This window comes from Rissa tridactyla, chromosome 2 (genome assembly GCF_028500815.1).
Source record: "Rissa tridactyla isolate bRisTri1 chromosome 2, bRisTri1.patW.cur.20221130, whole genome shotgun sequence".
NCBI lineage: Eukaryota > Metazoa > Chordata > Aves > Charadriiformes > Laridae > Rissa > Rissa tridactyla.
This window is the reverse complement of record NC_071467.1, coordinates 113584921-113610180: the sequence shown is the minus strand read 5'-3', so window position 1 is coordinate 113610180 and position 25260 is coordinate 113584921. Positions and strand designations below refer to the sequence as shown.

The following is a 25260-nucleotide window of genomic DNA, read 5'->3' as shown; positions in this document are numbered from 1 at the left end:
GTTTTCTAGGAGAAGGAATTTGTTTTCATGAAGTTTTCACCAGTCCTTAATCATTATTTTTTTTTTAATGTTACTTGTGCCAGGGTTACAGAGTTTTCATAGACCTACCAACAACTATTGGTCATTTCTTACTTGCAAAACTACAGGTTCTGGCAGCTCCTCCATGAACCCACTGCTGTCTGACTGGCAGCTGCTTGTTCTTGTCACCATCACCTCTACTGGGGAAAACAAAAGGTAAGAAAAAAATGAGAAAGAAAGGCAGAAAGCAGTACCAGGTCAAAATGAATATAGAGCTAAGGAGGGGCACTTTAAATGTACATTTTTAGAAAGATTCTTGATCCAGGTCAAAAATCTGCAATACTGCTACAACAGAGAAAATAACAAAATGTGCTCAGGATAGCTACTGCCGATGTTATTAAGCATTGACTTATTCACCAGTGTAATCATCACCCGCAGATTTTAGATTTTGATATATTCACACAACACACACAATGTAAATAACCTGTAAAGCAGCCAACCACTTGTTTTCCTTTGCTAAAAATATTGACTTTTGACTGTTAGGACTGGCTCAGACCAAGTCTCATTCATACCTACGCAGTTTCAATGGCTTCAACCAGGTGACTCCTGCAGGGAAAGGGAGCTGCCCTAGCCTCTCCCTAGACCAGTTTGTCTCTACTTTGAGGCACCGTGTATTATCTTTGGGTTTTTTTGGTCTGGGGACAGGAAATCACAGTAACAGGCAGAGATGATTTAAGGTTGCATGGCAAGACATAAAGGCAAGAGGAAGATATTCTTGATTTACTCCAGAGGAGGTTTTTAGTCTAGCAGCCACATCACCTGGCTAAATCAATTCTTACCCCAAGTTTAGCAATTAAATTATACACCATTAGCTATCTGACTTAATGACTAAAAGCCAATCCTCTTTAAAAGTACAAATGATTGAGAGTAAACCTTCAGTTATCCTGTACATCCCAATATCTCTCAGCCCTTGGATAATTTGCACTTTCAGATAACCTTCATCCTCAAATAATGCCCTCGATTCTCAGATATCTGGCACCAAAACAGAGGCGGAGTTGGGGGAGCAGGCAGAGGGAGTCTGCTGAGACAAGAAAGGATTGGAGACAGACAATCTGGATATACTTCCTCTCTTGTTCCTGACATACGTAACAGCTTCTGAATCCCAAGACCTTTCATCTTCTGGTTATATCCATGAAAATGTGACAATCCACCTGGTGGTTCTGAGACCTGAGTTACTAACTCTTATTTGTGTGAATTGCAAAAAAAAAAAAAAAAAAGTCTACAAACTATGTTTTCACTCATTAACAGACTATGGGCTTTATTAAATGTATCTTGGGCATCAATTAATGAAAATCACAAATCTATTTGTAGGCAGCAACTGTGAAATCAAAACCAGATATCATTTTATGGTTTTTAAATGAATTACTGAATTGTCAGTCCTGGTATCATCATCAGCACATAAGTCACTTTCCTATTTCAGATGAAAAATATGTGGTTCCCATCTCGCACATTACAAAATCTGCAGTGATGTTGCTGAAAATTGCCGGTTTTGTGGGTGGTCTCAAAACTCATCCTTGCAGTTTCCCACAAACGACATTATGGTTCAGCTTCTCCCCCAGGGAGACTGCTCTACAGATTCTCTAAACTTTTTTTAAAGCTGCTTCAATTACCCTTTGCATCTTTGCCAGCTGTTGCTTCCAGTGTGTCAGTCTGGCCTGTAGTTTTCCATACATAAAAACGAAGAAAGAAAGGCTTAGGAAAATTTTGAAATGACGAAATGTTTCAGCTGCTGCAGTTCCAACCAGTTTGAGACTCAAATTATTTGAGCCTCAAATACTCAACTGTATCCTCCAATCATAACAACTGACCTTCAAGCTCTAAAGTTTGCGGCGTTAGAAGGCTACATTATCAGCAGATTACCTAGTGTTTTAAGGTGCCTGTTTTTCTCCTGAGACATGCAGGATACCAAAGGAGCTGGCATGCTACTAGAAACTGCATGTAGGGAAAAACCCCATAGCCTTTAATGGAAGAGGAAGTGCTGTGAGAATTCATCTTCTGATCTGATGAAAACCAGGTGGCTGTAGCCAGGTTTGACCCATTTATTATGATAAATGCAATGCATCTGTTCTAACAACGCAGTCAATTGTGTTTGTGTGTTGCAACCGCGCAGCCTTCCCACCCACGTTTATATCCATGCGCTAGCTAGGGAACTACCCAAAACATGTGATGGTGGACTCCGGGCTGATCTTTAGACACAAGGTGAGACATTAAAGACTGGATAAAATGTCTGCAGACCAAGTTAATATCACTACAGTTAGCCTACAGAAAGACCTCCACGTGTCTCCCTGGACGGACGTGTGATGTGTGCTCTGCTGTCATGGCTCTCATGGATTAAACATAAAGGTATGTACATAAATCAAGGCTCAAACCACTCTGAGAGACTGTCTGTGTATGTATTTACAAATGGTAATATAATAGGACCTAATGATCATTCTGACCATAAATCCAATTTCTGCAATTTTTATGTTAGCAAAATAGAAACTTGTAAAAGAGAAGCAAAGCATAGTTCGCCTGTTCTTGTTACTGTGATTTCTTGTCCTCAGACCAAGTAATCACCTTCATCCAAGATAGGCAGCTAATTTGCACCTACCTATATATTAGTTGTGTAATGAACTCATACTCCTAGAGTAAAGGCTTAAATTCCCCGTATAGTCAGTGCAAAGCGATGTCTCGGAGGGTCTGAGCTGCAGTTCTTTTCCAACTACGTTCAGATGCCTAATTTAATCATTACATCCCAAACTGATTTGCAAGTTCCTACCCAGTATGCCAGGCCCTGTTGAAGGTAGGCAGGTGAAGATAAGGGGTTTTTAAAAGATGAGATGTTTCTCTGACTCTGCAACACTTTATTCAAAGCCAGGCAAAATGCCCTCGATTTCAGCAGAAGTCTGACACTAAAAAAAAGACTTAGTAAAAATGAATATGGGCCTCCAATTTAAGGTGGGGTAAAAAGCTATGAAGAGATTGCCAAAGTGCCTCCACAAGGACTTCAAGCTGAAAAACATGGACCCAGGGGAGACGCGGAGCAGGGCTGGGTTGGAAGGCAGGTCGCACTGCAGGCTGGGGCTGTACCGAAGCTACATTAAACACGATAGCCTTTTCAATTTGAGGCAGCTCACTTTCAACCTATGCAAATATAGTTTGATTTAATGTCTGTATACCAGGGCAAAGTAATGTTTGCATAATGGCTAGCAGCATTTGCATACCGCGGAAACTGTTTTGAGTGAGTGGGCCAATCTATCACTTCATTTCCTCTTAGTGTCCCAAATAGTAATTAAGTGAGACTGCAAATCTCACTGCCGTGCCTGATGCTGTCCTGAGGAGGAATAGAGTTTCCCTCTTCATGAAATTTGCAGCAATGTTAATCGCTTGCCAATGGTAACAGTCCAGTTTTTCTTGGCAGGCTCTAATACCCAGCGAGGATACCCGTAGCCCGAGTTCCTACTAGGAGATTGACTCTTTGCAGGGGTCCAAAGCAGGTCTTTGCTAGGTCTCCTTCCTAGGACAAATTCCTCTATCTACCAGGTTTCTGAAAATGTCCAGGCTGGATGCTGCTGGTGTTTTATCTCAGAATGGACTAGCATCTAAAGCCCTTTCAGCAGTGGCCAAGGTCATCTTAGGGAGACCACTTCTTCACAGAAACAGTTCCTTATGTTTAAATGAACTAAGTCTTTAAGCAACTCGAAAATTGTCTTTTGGAGGGGTACGAGTTGGCCAGAATTTACATAGTTTATTTTGACATTTTTAACATGCTCTCACCTTTCTCTTTCAAATGTGTTTTGTTTTTTTCTTTTCTGAAAGCAACCTCGTTTTTTAATTTGAAGAAGAAAGATGAAAAAAAATGGGTTAAACCACCAGAACATTAAGCAAAGCTTGTTTTCCTTTCTGGTCTACCCAAACCGCATTTTTCCCCCATCATTTGGTTCAGCCACTGAACCAAAATATCCATTATTCATATAGTTCTACTCAGTTCTCCTAGTGTGCGGAGACACCCAAACCTGTAGAGATTCGGCAAATACATGCAGAGCATCACACCAAGGAAAGATAAAGTATGCTTGGAGAAGAAGTAGAGACTCAGACCAGTATTCAACTATGAACTAAAAATTACAACTCTGGGCCCTGTGTGGAGAATACATCTGGCTATGCTGGAAAAAGGAAACCTGAGAATCGCCCCTGAAGACCTTGGTGAGGAAAACCTTGGCTCTTCGCCTTTCTGTGCTAATTGAACTGGGAGAGTTTATCTCCTGCATCCCATTTCTGTTCTGCCTGAATTTTAAATAAAAATAGGTTAGAGGAACTCACTAATCAGGTTTCTGCTTAATCTTGTATTGTATAAGAAAGTACATGCCTTCCAAATCCCAAAGGTCCCACAGCTTTCCAGTCCTTTACTTGATCAATCCAATTTCATTAAGAGACTCTTTCTCTCCCCTTATTTGCATGCAGATACAGTGGCTTCCATTTTCACCAACCATCAGTGCAGGAACTTTCTGAAACTGTTGGGCTCCTAGGCTCACCATTAATGAAAGAATATTCCCTAATTAGTTAAAAAAATAAGTGCTGGAGTACAGTTCTGTGTTCCTCTGAAGACTCTGCAGCAGGTTTTCTGTGGACTTGGCTGCAAATAACGCAATCTCTTTCTAGTTTCCAGCCTGGAGAATACTTGCAAACTGCAAAAGATGCCATGAGAGCTACTGCACCGCTTGTAAATAATACCAGAATTTTTTGCATGACTTTTGAATTACATTAAGATTGATGAATGTACGTCAATAGTTGTTTTTCTACATCATTTGGTTACATGGGGAAGCATAGGCACAAAAACTTCAAATGCAAGAGCATTTGTGCAAACTTGAACTTGAAATTCACAAATTAAAAGCTGGACTGTTCATCCTGTCATAGGAAAAAGTAGAATGGCCAATTGCAACCTAGCAATGCTGTTAAAATTTTAGATATTTTTGTAGCTATTTAAATGTTGCTGTACGTTGATGTGGCTAAATATTTCTAAAACTATCTGCTACGTACATGGGACTAAATAATGCACAGAAGCCACAATTTAGTCAGATATTTTGTGAAAGATAAAGAAGCCTGGAGCACTTAGAATAAGACTTTTCCACTTCCCTCTATAAGCAAAGGCATTTTGCAGTCTCTCTCGCACAAAACTCTCAAGGCATTAACTTTATCACAGCTTAAATACTCAGGCAAAATTCAGCAGGGAAACTAGATTCAGGCTTAAATCTATGCATAATATTTCCACGCTCAGAGCTAAGCGGACATACAAATATCTCACTGATGGGGCCTTAAGAAACACATCCATTCAACAGTAGTTGAATTCAATAGTGGTCGAATGCAGTAAGAGATGGGCTGAACAAAGATCACACCATGTCCACAGAAGTGCCAGAATTGAATAGATGTTTTATTACATTTTGGATGATTTTTTTTTCCTTCTCAAACACAGGCATCAAATACTAAAAGTAGTTGCTCCACCAAAGCTGCTCAGCGCTAACAACTCTAGCAGCAGTGACTGGAAGATGTGAAGACTCTGATTCTCCAACACAAGGCAAAAAAATCAAGCATTTCTATCTTACATGGCAAAAAAGGACTTTCAAAAATACATTTTCAAACAGTACTTTCGAAATAGAAATGTCTTCATTTCGGGTAATTAACTGGATCCTTCCCATTTAGACGTTTCACTCTATCTCCTCCTGCTCTGCAAATGGGTAAATTGGTATGTTATCCTTAACAAGACCGCCCTGCCTACGGCATCACGCAAAATGATGTTGCAGGACGAGCTGGCTACGCACTAGAGGAATACATCAGCTGCATAGCACAGTTATGGATGGTCCGGTCCTATGATGGGAAAGCTGCTGCAGCTAACTCCCCTACTCAGAGGACAGGCACCACCAATTCTTAAGTATCTACACTTCATGATACGGCCAGTAAGAGCTAATGAAACTCCACTGAAAATATGTATTCTGCATAAGCCATAAAGAATCCCTTTTTTTTTTTTTTTTTTAGTGCTGTTATCCATAACGCTGGGTTTTCTGAAGCTCACTCAACCTTGGTGCACCACTTAGAAGTTATTTTGTACAACTTTCAGCGTTTTGGGAAAAGAAACATTCTTATTCATATCAGTTCCCATATATGTGGAAAAACTTGATCCTACGTGAACGTTCCATAAAACCTGTTCATTGGCAGCATACCACACTGTTTTTCCTTAGTCGAAGAAGTAGCTCCCCCATAGACAACTGCGACGATTACTGCCTGGACTATGAAAGTAAACATTTCATTTACTTCTGTAACACCGATTCACTTTCCACATTGCGGAAGTGGCGATGAACAAGAAAACTGAGGTGAGCAAGAACTAGTTGGTATTTATTTTCTATCCAAACGCAATACACAGTTCTACAACTTGCCCGTAAGAGAGAGCAGTCCAGAATTTATCGTCACTGGAGCAGGGCTGCAGCACTGGCCCCTTTCTGTACCGCTACGTCTGTTTTGAGCTGCATTTCAGGAGAACAATCACCAGATGGCAGCAGCACATAAACCACAAATTGTCCAGCACAAACCGGAGTTTTTATCCACGTCCTTCTGCAAATTTTATTTTTCAATGACATTATAGCAGAAACTAGATGAACCCTCTTATTAGAATAGTCATATTATTTGAAAGCAAATAATACACCCAAAAATGCACCAGGTGCAGCAAAAGCTCCTATTCTTATTCAAAACCAAGTAGCTATGAAATTTGCCTATCCCCTGCTCCCTTTGAATTGAAGAGGAATTTCATGTCAATCATCTTACGCAGTGTGACCGGGTGAAAATACATTTAAAAAATGCTCTACACAAAAATTTAATTCTATGATTAATTGTCCCCCACCATGCTGGTAGGTGCCGTATGAATGGAACAAAAGAACAGTCTATGCCCACAAAAGCTTGCAAGGTGAACAAAACCTGGCTCCTCTGAGGCACCTCCTTCTGCTTGTCAAAAGTCAGTTCCCCCAGCTCTTACCCAGCCTGCCACGTTCTTCTCCCCATCGCTTTGGGTACCACTGGCATACAGAGGAATTCAGGTATACTTTTCTTCTTTGTGGGAGTGAACAAGGGGTAAAAAGCCCTGCAGTCCAATGACTACAATGACCTCATCTGGGATGTGAGCGCACCCTGAAGAGGTGAGACAGGGCCGGGGGGGCGAAAGGTGGCGGGCACATATGTCGTGCGACAGCTACCAATATTTTGCTTCATCTCCACGTTTAACCTGCAGTTCTTTGCATGGCTATCTATGGGGTCTGTCTGTCAGAGCCATCGTTAGCAGGAGACACGTGCATAGCTCCAGGGGCACTGGGAGGGCACACGCCATGCTCCACGTCCTCCTGTGCAACCTCCTGCTCCTCACCCAAGGCCCGGCTCCCCACAGAGCCCTGGGTGCCCACATCCCCCTGGGAGGACGTTGGCCTAGATGCTCTCCAGATATCAGCCATAAGCACTTGAAGGAACCAGGTCACGGAGCATTAAAGCCACAAACTAGCAGAAATAGCTAGGCAGCAAATCTACGTCTACTGTCAGAGCGTTCAGCTTCAGTCCTCCTCCAAAACACCCGAGGAAAAAAAGCAGTTTTGCACCAAGTTCCAGCCAAGTTTTTGGCTTGAGATTCAGCGTATAGTATGGTTATGTCTAGCATGCTCGTGGCACAGCACAGTCAGCAGGCAGAGCACAGCAGCCTGGAGCGCTGCCCAGGTTGCAAAACCTGGCTGAAAAGCAGGGTGAGAGGGTGCGCTGTCAGTTCCCGATGCGGTGGCTAGACAGCCACGGGTACCTGCACTACGCGTTATCATGCTTTAAAGCGGGTGCACATATTTACTGATTTAAAACTAGCTTCAGTACATCTGCTGCGCACTACAGTCAGCGCCGCAACAGCAGGTATAAATATACTCCTTTGTGAGATGCCTGGGGCTGGTGGGTGGGTGGGTTGGCGCTCTCACTCTCTCGCATTACAGGTTGTCCTGAGCTCATGTGTAGAAGGAAGCTTTGGAGAAGAAATGAATTAGCTGATAATATTCCGTTAAGATACTCATTAAAAAAAAAGAAACCTTTTTTTTTTTTTTTTTAACGTTCGTTTCCCCTCCTCCCTTACCAAATCAGAGATGAATGTGGGCAAGCGAAGAAGCATGTTCTCCACCCTATGCATCACTGAAAAGGATGTAATTTCCTGCAGTAGTGAACCACCCTGTCCCTCTCTATAGAGGGTCAGAACTGACATCTGTAGGCACTGGTGGCAGAGGTTCACCATCCAGAAATCTCCACCTTTGCCCCTTTCAAGAATATCCCCAGTACAATTTGGTCCACGACTCTGGAAATCCCCTTTAATAGGTTGGCTAAAGCTACAGAAAATATTTAAAGTAGCTGGGGACAGAGGTCATGTCAGGTTTGGTAACACAGAGCAACATCGTGACTCTCCTGTGCTGTTGTCTGAGAGCAGCAGACGCGCCCCTGCAAATTGCCACGCTTGGGAGCAAGGCGTCTGCCTTCCCATCAGAGCTTTCCGTCGTCTCCTGCCTGTCCTACACAAGAGCACACTGCCCTAGAAATGATAAAAGTATAAGTGAGTAATCTAAGAGCTGAAATTGACAGGAAAAGAGAGAACACTGTAGGCAGTTCTCTGTGATAAATGATGTTTCTGCAGTCTGGGAGGTTAGGAGTAGTGATGAATCTAGTCAAAACCTGAAACTGCAGTCACTTTGACAATGGTCTTTTATCTTCCCTCAGCTGATGAAACAGCTTCAAACTTTGCCAGGTCCTCCTCCTACTTTTCCTTGAGAGTCAGTATCACTTCCATCTTATTTCAATGGAGCTTCAGCCAACTGTCATTAATTCAGATTCGTGCTGCTGCCAAATGTCGGGAGAGACGGGTGATGGTTGTGTCTGCTTCTGATGAAAATGAGAGGTAGAGCTGAATGTCATCAGCCTACACTGTAGATCACGTTACATCACAGCTTCTCCCAGTAGCAGCTGCACGGAGATAATGAATAAAAAATAAGCGATCGCAGGGAGCCTCGTAGGGCTCTCTGCAACTGAGAGCCCCCCACAAAAGGGAGGATGGCTTCCAGCAACCTTTACAGGGACCTTTGAGAGAAATAAGTGAAAAGCCCCTATCTTTTTGCTAGGTCCTGCAACTTCTCTCTGCCTGGTCAGCAGTGCCCAAAACAATTGGGAGGCCAGGACAGGTATCTGGCTTTTGGGTGCTACTTTGTAGACATCACCAGCTAATGATAATAAGCTCTATTTCCATGGTAATAGCCATTAAACTGTGTTCAGGGGGTCTAAGAGTGCCAGGCTTAGTAAGCCTGTCTCTCTTTGCTAGTGATATTTTCATGAGGAGAAATCTTAAGTATCAGTGACTAGTTGACAAGTACATAGAAGACCTATGGAATAGGAATCATGTTTCTTATCCATAAAGAAAAAAGAGTTCTCCAGAGCATAAAAACACTCCCAGGATAACACCAAAGGACCCCTTCTCACAGGTGTCACTGGCAGTGAGGAGAATCAGCCCTCTTACAGCAGCCATGGCAAAGCAATGTGGTGCTATCAGAAACAGTATTTACGTTCTCAAAAAGCTGCCTTGAAGCCAGAGCTGGACATGGGGTTGTGATTTTGAATTTTGCATCAAGGTTCAAAGGGTCAGGCTGTCAACTGGAACAATTAGTACAGCAACATGGAGGTCCGTGACAGCACAGGCAAGGCTCTGATCCTCCTACGCTCTGTTGAGGGCATGGGAAGAAAAGGCAGAGGAGGAAATATAAGAAAAATCCTTTCAAGATCTCAGCACAATTTTAGCACAACTAGCTTTCATTTCGGAAGTTTTCCTGTTTAAAAGGCTATCTCGGTTAATCTAAACTGATGTCTCTTAAGTATTTGCTTGTCAAAGTATTTGCTTGTCTTCCTGGACACCTAAGGTATTTTATGATTTTTTTCCCCCTAAGATTTAAACAACAACAGGTTTTATAACTTCCACTGGGCCATCTGCCTTAAGTATGTGGTGTGTACATATCCTTTCCCACTAGGATGAATCAGCCCGCTGCAGTAGGACCTAAAATATGACACATACGTGCAACGAAATGTTATAAATGTGCAATGACTTTTAGGAATGTACTCACTGAAAATCATACAACCTCCCAAAGCTCCTAGGATGGTTTCTTAGACCTGAGGATTGCAGGCGGGCTGTCCTGACACCACTGGGGGGTGGCCATTTCAAAAGTCTGCCAGACTTCCTTTCCTTGCTGCCCATCTAGTTTCTGTTCTGGTCAATGTGGCATCACCACCTCCTGGGTCTCCCTCTTTCTATCCATTGCTGAACTTGGACAGCAATATGTGTGAGATACATCAAGGAGGACTGTGGCAAAACGCAACAGCCAGGGTATTCTCAAGAGCTGCAGAAATAAATTGCCTTCCTAGGAGGACTTCTCTGTGGGAGGCAGACAGGTCAGGATGCTTCTGGACAGGGAGAAGACGCAAGAAGGTTTGAAGACTCATGATTTCACAACTCCACTCTTCGCTTTGCTCTTTTCTCTCAGTCTCTGCTTCCTGGCAGTTTCTGCATCTTGCTGGGACCATAGGACTTTCCCTCCAGACTTCTTCAGGTCACAAAATGCATTAAAATGACGCAGTTTCCTCTTATTCTCACTTACAGGTCCCTTATGTAAGAAACTGGAAAGAATAAGGCCGCCTTTACGTGGCTCACGTGCTGAAGATGGGAAAAATATGGGCTGCAGCATCACGGAAAAAATGGGGGCAACCCAAAGCAGCTAAAGAAGGCAGATGTCTCCTTTGTGCCAGGTCGCCTGCAGAAAACTGTTGCAAAGAGAGATCTATCTATTATGGATCTATTATTCATCATGTTTTATGAAGAGACAACTCATATTTGGAGACTGTATGTGACCATCAACCAATGCCAAATTTTCACATAAATGTCTGGCAGTATCAGCACAAGAGTTGGTATAGGACATTTTTAAGTTCAGCTCCTGATTTTGATTGCAGGTTTAGTAAATCTTCCCTTTGGCTGTCTCTTTGCCTTTCCCTTTCCTTTAATCTGTACTTAAAAGTAAAATTCATTGTGTTATACGTGAAGAAAAACAGTGTGATGTAGGCACTACAGCAAATAAGTAATGCTGAATAGCTGTTCTCTTCTTTATACTGAAAATAGCGAAAGGTACCTGGAAAATCCTGTCCTTTTTGAAGCATACTTGTTTTCTTCTTGCACTTTTGAAGACATCGCTCCTTCAGTTGGAGGCAGACGTTACAATGGATAACGGATAATAAACAGGATTCACGTTCTTGGCACTCAGTCAATTAAAAGAAATACCAATTGCATTCTGCGAATATTCCCATGGTGCCAAACCACCAGAGGAGTTGGTGAGTAGGAGGATTGAAGGTGTGATAATTGAAAGAATTGCTACTTGATAAGTCACAGGAGCTAATGTGTTAGCTCAGCGTGCAGGGAAGCTAGGACGTTCCCAGCTGCCGCAAAAACTGGGTGTATGCGATCCCTGGCACCACTCGTTGGGACAAGATGAATCACAAGCGCTTCGGTAGCGAGCTACCATGTCACAGGGAGCCAGATGGAGGTGGTTACTTCCCTGATTGATTGCCTCTTGGGCTACCAAGGGCTTTTCCAGCAGGCTAATGCCTTTCTGTTGGCACTCGAGCGCCCAGGAGCAGCATGTCCGCTTGGGTCAGCACCGTGCAGGAATTCCTGCCTTTCGGGTGCGCGGCCGCCCCGCAGAGGGAGAGAGAAGTAAATAAGGAGCAAGGGGGAGCGGGTGACTACAATGTGCACCGAGACAGCACCGACTTCCGATGCCTCCCTAATAGACGTTGCTGCTAATGAATTTTCAGGCACGTGCTGAGTTAACGGGGGTGAGCAACATTGAAACATCCTTTAGTTAAACCCAGTGCTTTACAAAGGCTAATTGAAAAAGGAAGGAGCAGCGGGGGTGGGGGGAGAACAAGGCAGAAGAGGGGGCGGAGGGGGAGAACAGCTCTATTTTTCAAATGCTGAATATGAAATCCCTGCAACAGATGAGTTTACATGCAAGCCTGCACCTCATCAGGGCAAAGATACAGTGAGTGGAGTCAAGTAATTTTCCTCTGCACACAGCATCCCCAGCCCCTTACCCTGCCCAGCCAGCTTTCTCAACTGTGAGCTTTAGAATATAAACAGCCAATAAGTAAGGACAATAACTGTAGTTCCTGCTGAGAGCTAACTCTGCCTGTCATGCATTTGCTGGGTCCTAATACAGGACAGTGAATAAAGCTTCATTACAGAACAATGGAGTTAGCTGCCAGAGCCTACAGATTTGAATAAACAACAAATAAGCAACATCTGCTCCAGCATATGTGTATGGTAAAAAAAAAGTCACAAAATAAAAGAATTTGTAAATGCCAAAAGCAACACTAAACTGCCAGTGCTACTGTAGAGTGAATTTTTAATTGCACATGCATACAGGCAGGCTGTGGGTATTAGTCTCACATATGTCTGGTTGCTGCCAACCTGGGAGTATAGATGAATTTAATTAAATAAGGATTATCCCTTCTCCCCAGTACAATTACTTATTTATAACAATGATAAAATTGCCTAATAAAATAGATTGTAATATTTTTTAAAACAGAGCTAGAAAACACTCTGCTTTCCCTGTAAGTCATTCAGGGATGTTTGGGGGGTTTGAGCGTCTTTTAAAATTAAGTCTCAGCATTCTGCCAAGAGAGAGGGAAAAAAAGCCTTATCATAAAGCCTACTGCAGTTAAACAGCCAGAATCTACATTATGGAGAAATATAAAGAAGACACACAGCAGCCAGGGAATTGGCTTTCATGGGGAGTGTAGAAAATTAAGCAATTGGACTAAAATTGAGGCCAGGCTACAGAGCCAAGGGACAATACCACTGGGACAAGTACTTCCATAAGTCACCCGTCTCTAATATGCTCCATCTAGGCAAAGCAGTCTGTTCCTATCTGTCTCTATTTCTTCTCATAGTGGGCACCTCGCACTTTCCCTCTCAGGTGAGCTCCCCTTTCAGCAGGGCCGCGTCAGGCTCTCACATCTTCATCATCACTCATACCCTTTCCAACAGAGCCCACAACCAAATGAGAGTGGGCCCTTACGGTATCAGGCACTGCGTGAACCTTGAAAAATAGGCAGCCTATGCCCCAGGGAATTTGAAGGTCAAATCTAAATTCGGCCGTGCTCTCCTGGGAGCTGAGATTTTCCTTGTCTTGGCTCCTGATGGAGCTCCCACTTGCTCCTACTTTGAAGACCCCTGCTTATGGGTCTGAGCCACATTCTGCTGAATTTGGTAGCAACCTTCTTAACAGCTCGGTATTATTCACTACTAACAATATTGCATTCATAACCAGTAAATTTTAGACTGTTTCCATGATGCACGGCAAGTTGAAGTCACAAGAAAACTCCCATGGGTACGGGGTGGTACGCCATTTAAGAGCAGTGGGAAACAGAGAAAGAATATGATAAAATCCTGTAAAAAAAAAAGCCGGAAATCTCCACTTTAAATTTAGGCCAAGCATCAATGACACTAAAACAACAGAGAAAGAAAGAGGGAGGGAGAGAGATATTCCAGGGTTTAAACAAAACTCTAAAACAGTATTATGGTGCTGCAAAGGCATAAATCTTATATAAGTGCAGTTTACTTGAATGATTTTCATTGACCACTTAACTAGATGACAGTCTTGCCATAATCAAAACCAAATAATTTTTGCATTTTTTTTTGTCATTAAATTACTACTAAATACATTCTTATTCCTATGTCTTAAAAGATTATTCAGGGCATACAGTTATGTTTTTCCTTTTACATTGTGGTTGATATATCTATACAATCTGCTAAATTCTTTAGCTAATGCCCTTCACCATTAAATAGCACAGTCACAGAGATGGACAAAGACAGGAAAAAAGCATTTGTGGGGATGTTATTACGTTTTGAATTTTCTCCCCACTGGTCTATGTCCACATTCTCTTTTTTTAATTTCTCACTGAATGTTTGTCCAAATGGTGTTTTTCACTGCACCAGTCCTGGGGAATTGCTATTCTTTGTATACATACTGCTATGAGCAAGACTACTGGTATGGGGGCTCGTCTTTGTTCACAAAGATCAAGACATCCATCAGAAAACAATATCAAAATAACCTCATGTAACTCAGAGGACAAATCATACAGTCTCAATAGCAAGAAGGACCTGACATTAAGCCCCAAAAGTCACTAGAGTCACGTGTTGACACACTAGACGCATACAACCCTGCCAGAAGATGTGGCAAGAGCAGTTGAATGCCACAGGTATGCAATCTATTACACAGTTAAAAAAACCCAAAGCCCTAGCAAAACAGCAAAGGTATGCTTACAGATCATTTGCAAACAAAAATAAACCCTCAAGAACTCAGGAATTCATGCTATACTCCATTGCCTTTACTTATTGCTACCATTTACCAAGAAAACTCCAGACACTTTGATGAAAACACTGGCCTCACTGAAGTCAGTGCTACTTTCATCACTGCCTTCAACAGGCTCATGATTTCGCTCCTGCAAATCCAGCCGTCACACCAGGCAATGGCATCTGTGAATGACCAGCACCAGAATATTCAGTAGTCACTCACATTTGGGTTTAGATACCTGCATATGAACTTGGGTTGCTTAATTATTCGTGCTGTCTCCCCAAAAGTGATATAATGTAGTCCTCAAAAGGTGAGGGCTCACCAAACTTTCACCTTTGTCCCTTGCTATCTGTGCTTCTTGCTACTTATTAGTTCTTTCACATTAAATTTCTGTCGCATTCAAAAAAAAACCCAACACCTGCCAGTCCTGCTCTAAGCACTGGTTGGAAAGGGTCACTGGAGAGCAAGGCGAAGCGCTCCCTGCTCTGAAGGCTGAACAGCCGTTTCTCCAACACCAGCACCCCTGCCAGCAAACGCTTCTCAGGATCCAAATTCAGATTGCCCCAAATGACAGCGTAACATCTGGTCTAACAGCTTTGCTTTTAATCCTTTCATAGACTCCTCAAATAACTTATTTTCTTACAGATGATTCAATGCTATCTCAGCTCATGTGATGACAGCCGATGTGACAGAGGAGATTCAGATGATGGAGTGGAGGCCATGCTGCCACCAGAATGTCCTGGTTGCATGGTCCTGGTTGAGTTGCATACAGAGTGGCTGCAAAGCCACTGTCACCAGTTTCCTAGTTGACTGATCTCCTAGGGATCTGAGAGTTGGCGGATAAGCCGTTGTCGGAGTCTGGCAAATAATCCATCGAGCAGGAGGGAAGCTTTGGTATTGCTTGGAAGAATAAAGAGGTCTACTTAAAGCATCAGACAGGGACCCCACATACTCGAAGCTGTGCATGCGAGGTGCCCTTTTCATGTGCACTCATTGTGTCTCCCTGACAATCTGAGTATATTTTACAGCCCTATGATTTGTCAGGTCATATCATCTAGACTGCCATGTCTAGAATAATGGATCTAAATGCCAGAGGTGATGGAAGCAGAGAGGGAAAACATATTGTTAGGATAAGATTTAGAAACAGCTACATGGGAACGGTGTTTTAAAAACTGGCAAATTGTTTCTTAACACTCACCTAAAGCGGTGTCAGGACCATTTCCACATGGTGTTTCATCCTCAAAACTCTGAACCTGAAAAGAAAAGGAAGCGAAGAGGAACATTTATTATTGATGGTAATGATTATGACTGCATGCCTTATTATGGGGAAGGGAGGTAGGAACAAAAACCAAAAGAATTCTGGATGTTGCAAAGTGAAAGCATGAAATCTTTCAGATGGTTCCTTTTGTGTTGTCTCTTTTAAAAATAATTGTTCTTGTCACAAGCTAGCCTCTAGTCTCAGAACCTTTCCAAACCTTGCTTGAAGTAAGCAATACATAAAGGGTCCCAACACGTAACTACACTAATAATCTTGTTTGAACAGCCTCGGAGAAATGTCCCTAGGAAAAAAAAAATTACTTAGGAGAAGAAACTCAGGGAAATGTAACCATATGGAGGCAAATTCTTGACAAAGAGTGTATGTAAGGTCAGAATCTTTTTCTCTAGGAATGAAGACCTGTTTGACTTTTTCATAGTATCAAGGGGAACATCAGGTCATGATGCTGCATAAACTCCTGGGGATCTATTAGATACAAGTAACACATGAACGTGCACGTTAGGTGTGTCCTCCAGTCTGTATCTCAAGAGATCTCTAAGCCCCCCATTGTCAAAGGCTAGAAGAATACGAGAGAAGGATCGCTCTATATGAGGCTGTTATTCTGTTCCCCACACATCTGTGCTGGCCATTACCAGACTAACGATTTAGGTGGCCTGATGGTTTCAGCCAGTACACAGTTCTTACAGCCTTAATTTAATCATGTGGTAGAGAATACTTAGAAGTTAAACAGTATATAGCCTGTCTAATTTGAACATACAGCATTCACCAAATTGTCTTAGACATCGAACTGGGGAGTTTACAATCATCTGCATTTACTGCTCTGTCAATATCCCCATTTTTGTGCAAGCCTCTAGTCACAGAGCTGCAAGTCCAGCATGTTAAGTGCTTTACAAAGACATATGGGCTGCTTTGGGATTATAAATTTGCTACGCCCGAGATCTCTGAAAGACACCCTCTCCCCCACTGAGGCTGGTAATCGGGCCCATGCTCTGATTTTTGAATCCGCTCTGCCTATATGAAGGCTGCACCAAACCTTTCACAGAAAAATACACCTTTGGAAGGACTTCAAAAGGTAAATACACTTTCCTTGAGAAGAATGCCACCATCTTAACCTGACCTTTTCCAATGCTTTAGAAATTGGAAAACTTTTTAAAGCCTCCCACCTTTTCCAGCCATTCGCTGCTCCCTCCTTTCCTTCCCTTCCTGCCCTTCCTCCTTCCCTCCCATGCTCCATATATTTCCAGGGGGCTGCCAGCCATCCCATTTCTCCTCCTTTCTTTGATTCTTACAGTGGAGTCTGTATGATTGGAGAGTATCCTACCATAGTCCCTTTTCTGCAGTAGTATGGCCAGAAAAACTGCTGCTCACACAACAATTCTAGATGTTAGAAAGGGACTGGCAAGTGTCCTGGTCTCTGCTACTTCATGTTGAACCCCCACTGACAACCCCTTGTTGCTAAAACATACATATAACTGAGTATCATGGACTTTGCAGACTGGATATGAGAACAAGCTGCTGTTCGGAGTTATTCTGGTTTTAGGATGCTTAGCTTACAGAACGATAAAATATTTCAAATGCTGCTATAAAACCAAGGCTAATTTTGTGATGCAACTTTCTGAAAGCACACACCAGAAAATGAGCTTAGGGCGAAAAAAAAAAAAAGATAGAAAAAAAACTCCAACCCTGGTTAATGACTGGATCTGTAAAAATATACTTTACCATATGTATTAGTGTTCCTGCAACTTCCTTCTATAAAAAAACCAAAACCTAGCGCTGCATAAAACATATTGGCATCTTCCACTATCATACTGGTTGAATGAATCCTACCTCAGTAACTTCAGTGCCAACTTCTTTGACAGTATCCTAACACAAAGACAATTTAAAATAATCAAAACCCCAACGAGTAGCGTAAATCCCACTGGTTTTCCCCATAATGCTGCTGCATGGTGTGTGTTCAAGTAATTTACGTGAGCTTCCATCCTGAAAAAAGAGAATCCAAACTTATACCATAAATATGGGTGGAGATACATTACTAGCACAATACACAAAAATCCACCTCACCTCTTCCATTTCGAATGAGTCTGGCAGCTTGCGGTTTAGGTCAGCCACTTTTTTGAGAGTGTGGGTCACAAGTGAAGGTGGCTCCTTTCTTCGCCTGTCTTTGGCAGGCACCTCACACGCAGGAGAAAAGTGGGGCTGTTTTGCAACTAGGTGTGATGAAGCCCAGGCTTTCCCCAGTGGAGTGGGTGGACACTGGGATGTGGGATATGCCAAGGCACCTTTGCCTCTGGGGGTTTGCTCCTGCGTCAGACAGCCCAACGTAACACATGCAGAAAAGCCCGCCTGGACTGTCGCCCTCTCAGCAATATCTACACAAGAACAGAGTTGCCCTTTCCTGCTGGGCAAGTTGGCTTCCCCAGGTGCCAGCAAGCCCTGTTTCAGCAGCACTGTCTGCTGAGAAGCCCTTTTCAGGAGCTGACCGATTCTTCTCCGCTTTGCCCGTGTGACTCCAGGTCCGCTCTTTGCAGCATCCAAGAGGTCAGTCTCATACCCCCCTGCATCCTGTGCTTTGGTCTGTTGGGTGTTGACGTCCGTCAGCAAAGATGAGAGAGCACTGGTTACGTGGTCAAGTACTTCCAGCTGTCGAAAACGTTCTTAAGTTGGGCAGAATGGAAGGCAACATGGTTATTAAAAAATATAATTTGAAATAATAAGGTACAATGATTATTCAAACTTTTCATTGCCAAGAAACATACTACAAAAGTGGCTAAATTTTTCCATTTGCCTCCAGAAGATCCATTCAGGCTACATTACAGACGTCATTGCATAGTTCTTTATATTAGACAAACACTTACGCAATGTTGAATTCGTTGGGTCAAGTGCAGCTGAATAATGCTCTGTGTGAATAAAGGTTACAGAATCCAGCCTGAAATTCTCTGGTTGGCTGGGACAGACTTGGATGCCATTTTTGAGGACTTATTAAAATTCATGGGAATAAAGTTATTAAAAAGGATCTCAAATGTTTGCAGCTGGCAACTGTCCAGGATAACTGCAAAATGCATATAGCCATTAACTGATAAAAATTGATCACGGAAGCTATGTTCTCATTTTCATAGCAGCACAAAGCAAAACACTTATCCCCCAGAAACTCATAACTGATGTTGTATAAAGGTTCACAGATTTTTTTTTTCATTGCACCAACCTCCTGTAATTTCTGGGTCATTTTTTCCATGGCATAACATCTGAAGAGAAGCAAATAATGTTTTCTCTAGGGGATCCTGGAGTTTTCCATCACTACAACACTATGAAGTTATTTATACAAAGAAACACGTTTGCTTGCATGTTGTGTCTGTACCTATCCTGAGGCAATGAATATGTCACCAGGACTCCTCCTTCCTTGAGAGATTCATTGAGGACAGTAGATGGCAAAATGCTAGCTTTCTTGGCTGCCATTTCTCCTAGAGAGCAGCCAAATTTACTGCATGCAGTCTGCACGCGGCTTCACTGACAATTAGACAAGGGGATATTTAACATGGATCTGAGTTGGTCCTTTGCATCGAGGATCAATCCTGTGACATACAATTCCTGATAGTTACTATATCTCAAGAATACTCCTTATCTTCTTTGCCCCAGACATTGCCATTTTAACACTGGAGGAAAATGTTGCATTTGTTGACGCGTTTTACGATATGGTCAAAGGTTTCACCTGATGCTTAAAGGAGCTGTCTCATCTGTCAGTACACACATTACGCAGTGTTGCATAGTTTCCGTTCGCATAGGTTTGGGATGTCAGAGTAAACAATTTTTGGTTTTGCACATCCACTGTGCTACCACACCCTCTCCATGTAAAGCACATTTTATCCTCAGTATTTCATCTGGCTCCCACTACGTCAGGCCATAAAAATGCCAAGTGCTAATGTCCTTTGACTGACAGTAGCACAACAGCCCAATGCGTCTTTTCATTTGAACCAGAACCAAACTTGCAGCAATTTGAAATAATCTTTACACACTGCTTAGCTTTTGTGAATTATTTCAAAGAGCCTGGGATACCTGAAGAACAAAGCAAACAACAAGAGAAATGATAAATGAACAACATAAAAACCCCTCTGACTCATGTGCAATGTAATAAATACACAGGTTACGAAGAAATTGTCAGGGACAGCCTTGCTTCATGGACTATTTCTCTCCAGGCAAGCAGTCCCTTCAGTTTCTTAGGGTGTTCCCCAAGGATCACGCCTCAAATAGGCAAGAGGCTGATAATATTTCTGTAGTCCCTGCAGCCTGCTGCAAAATAGTCTAAATCTGTAGCACAAATGAGTTATTAAAGGGCATAAACAGGGATTCATTTTCACTAGAAACTTCAGCCGAAACAGCAAATGGCTATGCTGTAAACAAGATCAATGAATCTTCAATAGAATCTGTATCTTTTACAGGTCTTCTAATGACTTTATGATCAACCGTTTTATAATGTAGGAGGGGTAGCTCACAGTTTTGTTCCTCCTTCCTTGAATCTGATATTACATAGGCTGACATAGTTATCTTCATGAAAGATTTGGAAAGGCTTCAGCAGGCCCACAGTGGAATGAAGGAACACAGAACATTTCCGCAGCCAGCAAGAAACTTACACTCAACAACTTCTTTTCACAGCAAATGGCAGAATTTGGAAAAAAATCAAAAATTTAAGTGTGAAAAATCAAGACATCTGAAATGGCTCAGTCTTTCTCTGGAAAAGTAAAAATGAAATATATATATATCTCTCCAATGACGTGCGCACCTCGCTCCCAGCTGACCTGTGGTGGTCACAGTACAGCCACGTATCGTGGGAAATGGTGTCTAACTAATGCACTCGTCTCACAGAGGAGAGCGAGACTTGAGCTACAGCTCCAGTGAGGGGCTTGCAGCAGCCGAGAAAGACAGAAATGAGAGTGAAAAATCTCCAGAAACAAAACCCCAACCCCGAAGAAGATTTAGATATAGCAGTATGGATAGGTGGTACTGGAACGTGGGTTTTTTTATTATTAAGCATCAGATCGAAACATTTCAACATTTCTGTACTAAAGTGTTCAGAAACTTGACATTTTCAAAGAATTTGGGGAACAACATATTCAGAAATATCATTACTTTTCACATAATGTAATTTCTGATGGTCAAGTGATTGTATTTCTTCAGTTCGGAAGTCAAATTTCACTTGAGGTCAGTAAAATTTTCACCACCTGCAAACGATGGGGATAACTTTTTCTTCTGGATCTGGCTGAGAAACTGAAAGGGCGACCAACATTTTTGCAAATACACCTTATTTTTGTGAACTGAACCTTTTGAAAACTCTCTCTGCCAATGTGGGGAAACAGGACCCAGTGAGGGGACAACTAATAAATAACTCCATAACAATCCACACGTATTTTAAAAGGTCTAATCAGCAGTGAAGGAGGCCTAGAAAACTATGTTCATCACAAGCAGGGAAGAGCCATACTGAAACAGAAAAGAACTGCACTAGGAAATGAATGAAATATAAAAGTGAAGAGGGATCACTCTGCTATGGAAATCCTTGGTCTCTCTCACCTCCCTCTCCGTTTTTCCCTCCAGGTTTCTTGTCTTCCATACTGTACGTACAACCTTTTGCCTTATCTCTCACTTTCTCAGAGTAACACACGTCGACACACACGTCGACTAAACCAATTCACTTTCTCTGCTGATTCAGAGAATAGGAGAAAGTAAACTGAAAATGAGATAATCTCTCAGGCATTCACTAACTCAGATTAAACAATTTTTTCCTTTTCCATGGTTAGAGACAGATGAGAGGGATTCAGACTGTATTTGCATCGAAACGGTTCAGTGATAATAAACCAACCAGGGTGACAATAACTGAATTCATCCAGCAGGTCTCTAGGAACAGCGGTTCAATACAGTCTTGAAATCTCCAGAGGTGGCACGTGCTCTGCCTCATTTTGGCACTTTTGTTTCAATGCCCTGGTGAAGCAGTCCTCTGACAGTAAGGAGTCTGGAGCTCCCTAAATTGTTCACGGAGAGGTAAATGCTGTGGAACACCTCCAGACCTGAACCTTCTACTTAATTTGCAGAGAAGGGTCTTTTTCTGAGTCATCTTCTGGAGTCCTTCAAAAGCACCTGTTCTCCTCATTGCCGTTACAGGGAACGTAGGCTTCTGCTTTAGAAGAGCTGGCTCACCAGATGCCTGAAAATTTAGGTGCTGTAATAGTACTGAAAGCAGAGATTAGGTCCTGTTCTAGAGATGCAATCCATTTTAAAATCTAATAAACGTGAATTTGTCACTCTTCCTTCTTGCTGTACCTCACTGCAAAAAATCATTAGACAAGACTGGAAAAAAACAGTTTGCAAACAAATGCTATTTGATGATATTCCTCAGGCATTTCCACACTAAACCCAATGCATCCCTTTTTAGCTGTAAGTCTTCTCCTGGAACACCAGCTGTAGGAAGGTACTTGTGCAAGATTACCTACATGGTCACTGAGACAGACTCTGGCTTCTTCTGAGAGGTGTTTTAACTGGTGGCTGGATGACCATCCGCAGGAGTTGCCTGACTCCCTCCACTTGCTATGGAGATAGAAAGACTCTACAGTGATTACGGCCCTTGAGATGGTGCTTCAGCTAAATGCCTGTGATTTGGTGCAGTGAACCAGGCTGAGGTTAATCACCGCTTATACCGAAATATGTAGTCAGTGAAAAGAGAAGAGGTAAGTATCTCTGGTGGATGAATCCCACCTCTCTCCATTAAACGTTCCCAGCCCTGGCACTTACTTAGGAGGCCTAAGCAGATGGTGTGAAAACCCCCTCCCAAACTGTCAAAAGCAAGATAATGTGCTTTGATGGACATCACACCCACCAAAACAGAAATCCAGATCTTATCTTACTTCACAGCAACTCCCCCGTACAGATAAGCCATTAACACGTACTAAGAGTGCTCCCATTGAGGATGACTGCAGGAGGAGTCATTAAATTCACACCTTGGCTTACCACTGCCTGCCTTCACTGTGCAAACTCCTTCCCTCAGAGGCTCTTTCTCTTCTCTCATTCCCTCCTAGCTCTCTACCTTCTTCCCTGAGGTTTCCATCCACCATCCTCTCATACTGATTATCTCTGATTCCTCTCTCCCTCTCTCTCAGAAGAGTTACAGAGAGAGAAAGGAAGTGAGAGCTGAGAAACCTGTTTGATGTGTCAGTTTGCTGTAAATATTGAAATGTGTGCATGGGGCTTGCTATAAAAAAAAAAAAAGGGGGGGGAGAGAGAGAAAAACACATTTTTCACAATGCTCTGACATTTCTGTTTCAATTCTCGTTCCATCCATACTGCTTCCTTGGTGTAATTCTAAACGGGGGAATGCACGGGCTATGTGAGAGATCCTGCTTTGCTGAGCATCTTAAGTAAACAGAAGATTTCAAGATCCATCTGTCTATCCTGTGCAGCAAACGTGAGGAGAAATGATGTCAAAATTGGACTTTTCAGATGGGTGATACACCAGCAAATTAACAATGCTGTTTTAATGCAGATATATCTTTAGGGTGAGTACCTTGTATTCATTTCTCAAGTGCAAAAGACACAAAATGAGAACTAAAACCATCTAAATGAATAAAAATCAAGACTGTGTGCCTTAAATGGTGTGATTTTATTGCACTTAAAATACAATCCTCATCTACATTTTAGGGCGTATTTGAACCATAAAACTGCTGGGTTTTAGTTAGGGATTTTTGGGTCTGATGCACAAGATCTGGCAGCTCTAATCACGGCAAGTTAAAACCTTGTCATCTGCTTGCCACGTCTCCCTGTGAGAGGGGTCCTGCTTTCACCAAGGGGAAAAGGGAATGCAAGCCCACGTCTGGCCTGGCTGAATTCAAAATCCTGTGTATCAGCTTACACCACCAATGGTGGTGGGTACATGTTGCCGGTGAAGTCACCGGGGCAATAGACCCATGTTCATTTATGCAGCCTCTGTGACACCAACGACAATCTGATGGTGGGGTAGGTCTTAGAGTGAGGGGACGGGCAGTTATGTTTTAAAATGCCATAAGTTGGTAGCTCCTGCACTCAAATCAGAGTCCAGAGCTGAGGAGAGGTAAACTGTATTTCAGTCACATTAGGAATCATCATTGCCACAAAAGCATATATGAGGATTTTTGATGTCTCCTGAATACACGTCCCTTTTTCATGCATTTTTGTTTCATAAGCCTCTTCTTTCCTATCCTCACAGTCCCCCCTGCTATTTATTTTACCTCCTGGCTAAAATTCCTCCTTTTGTCAAAATGTCTCCCCTTACCATATAAGTTTGGTCTCTCAATGTCCATCCGCTGCTTTTGAGCTTCCAAAAACACTCGGATGTTGATCCCTTTTGCTACAGAAGCACCACTGAGGAATCGAGGAGGGATTTTAGTGCAGACATCAGGTTCTTCTGTGCCAAACCCCAAATCAAGAAGAATCTCCACGGGATCCTTTTCCCAGAGTGCCAGCCATTCAGTGATGCTGTGGCGAAAACATCAGGATTATTTACACCACTGTCTTAGTACCACTTTTCTCTTGCAGTAGCTATCATATGGTCTTGTTTTTGTTAAATAATTCTCTTCCCTTTTTCTCCCCTCTTGTGGAGACTACTGCTTAAGTGCAAGTAGTCATTTTTGCTCACATTGCTAAGAGATTAACACACGTTCCTATCCCCAAAGGAATTTGGTGGCACGGGATCTAGATAGCTTAGCAAAAGGAACATTAATAAAAGGTGTAGGTTCACAGCTCTGTGGGCTCACTTCTCTCTAGGCACAATGCAGACAAGGCATGCTGCATCTGCCGTAAGACCTCGCAGACTTTTACCTTCCAGTGGATTCAAAAGTTTCAAGCCACTGCAGTTCCAGGTAGGTTTCTTTCTTTACTGGTACAAACGCATTTGATATCAGGCACCTGTTATTAAGATGGTCATTTTGATCTTGTTAAAATAAGCGAGGAGATGCCTTTTACAAACTAAGGCCTTGAACTGCTTATTGAAAGTTTTACTCACATTTTTTGATCTCTAAATGGGCTATTTCCTTGTATTCCTAGCTTGAAATACACGGCAATAACTAACCTCTGGGGTGCACTGGTGAGCGAGTGGGAAGAACTGAGACTGCTGCATCTTGACATAACCGGACTTTCTGAACGCTCTTGCAGGGACCTGATTGGAAAAAAGCAACAATGAAATGTGTTTACTCATGTGCTCCTCTGGGATGTCATTATGATTTTTTTCCTAGAGTAAACATTTGCATTTTGTCTTGGTTTATAGCGATACATAATAGCAATGCCTTAGAAGAAGAGTCGTCGTAAGAGTGTGGCAATACGCTTATTCTCAAGAACAGTATGTTACAGTAGGTGTGAGAACGTAGGTGTGAGGTACCAGTAAATGCTAATTATAAAGGTGGCAGAATGGCTCACTTTTGACAGATGGTGAATCTTTGGGGAACCTTTAGGGAGCACGGTTTCTCTAGCCAC

At 42.5% G+C, this 25260-nt stretch overlaps 1 protein-coding gene across 9 annotated transcripts in view; it reads right to left on the bottom strand.

Moving 5' to 3' along the window:
- Nucleotides 1-25260, bottom strand: part of ITPRID1 (ITPR interacting domain containing 1) — a 49483-nt gene that overhangs the window by 10307 nt on the left and 13916 nt on the right. For 8 of the 9 annotated variants that reach the window (XM_054193178.1, XM_054193175.1, XM_054193177.1 and 5 more), the window contains 5 exons: nt 24860-24946; nt 24065-24267; nt 17839-18431; nt 15700-15754; nt 133-218 (listed from right to left, as the gene is read on the bottom strand). In XM_054193178.1, the coding sequence (XP_054049153.1) occupies nt 133-218; nt 15700-15754; nt 17839-18431; nt 24065-24267; nt 24860-24946 (1024 nt within the window). The remainder of the gene's footprint in view (nt 1-132; nt 219-15699; nt 15755-17838; nt 18432-24064; nt 24268-24859; nt 24947-25260) is intronic. The other variant, XM_054193176.1, reaches the window with a different exon arrangement.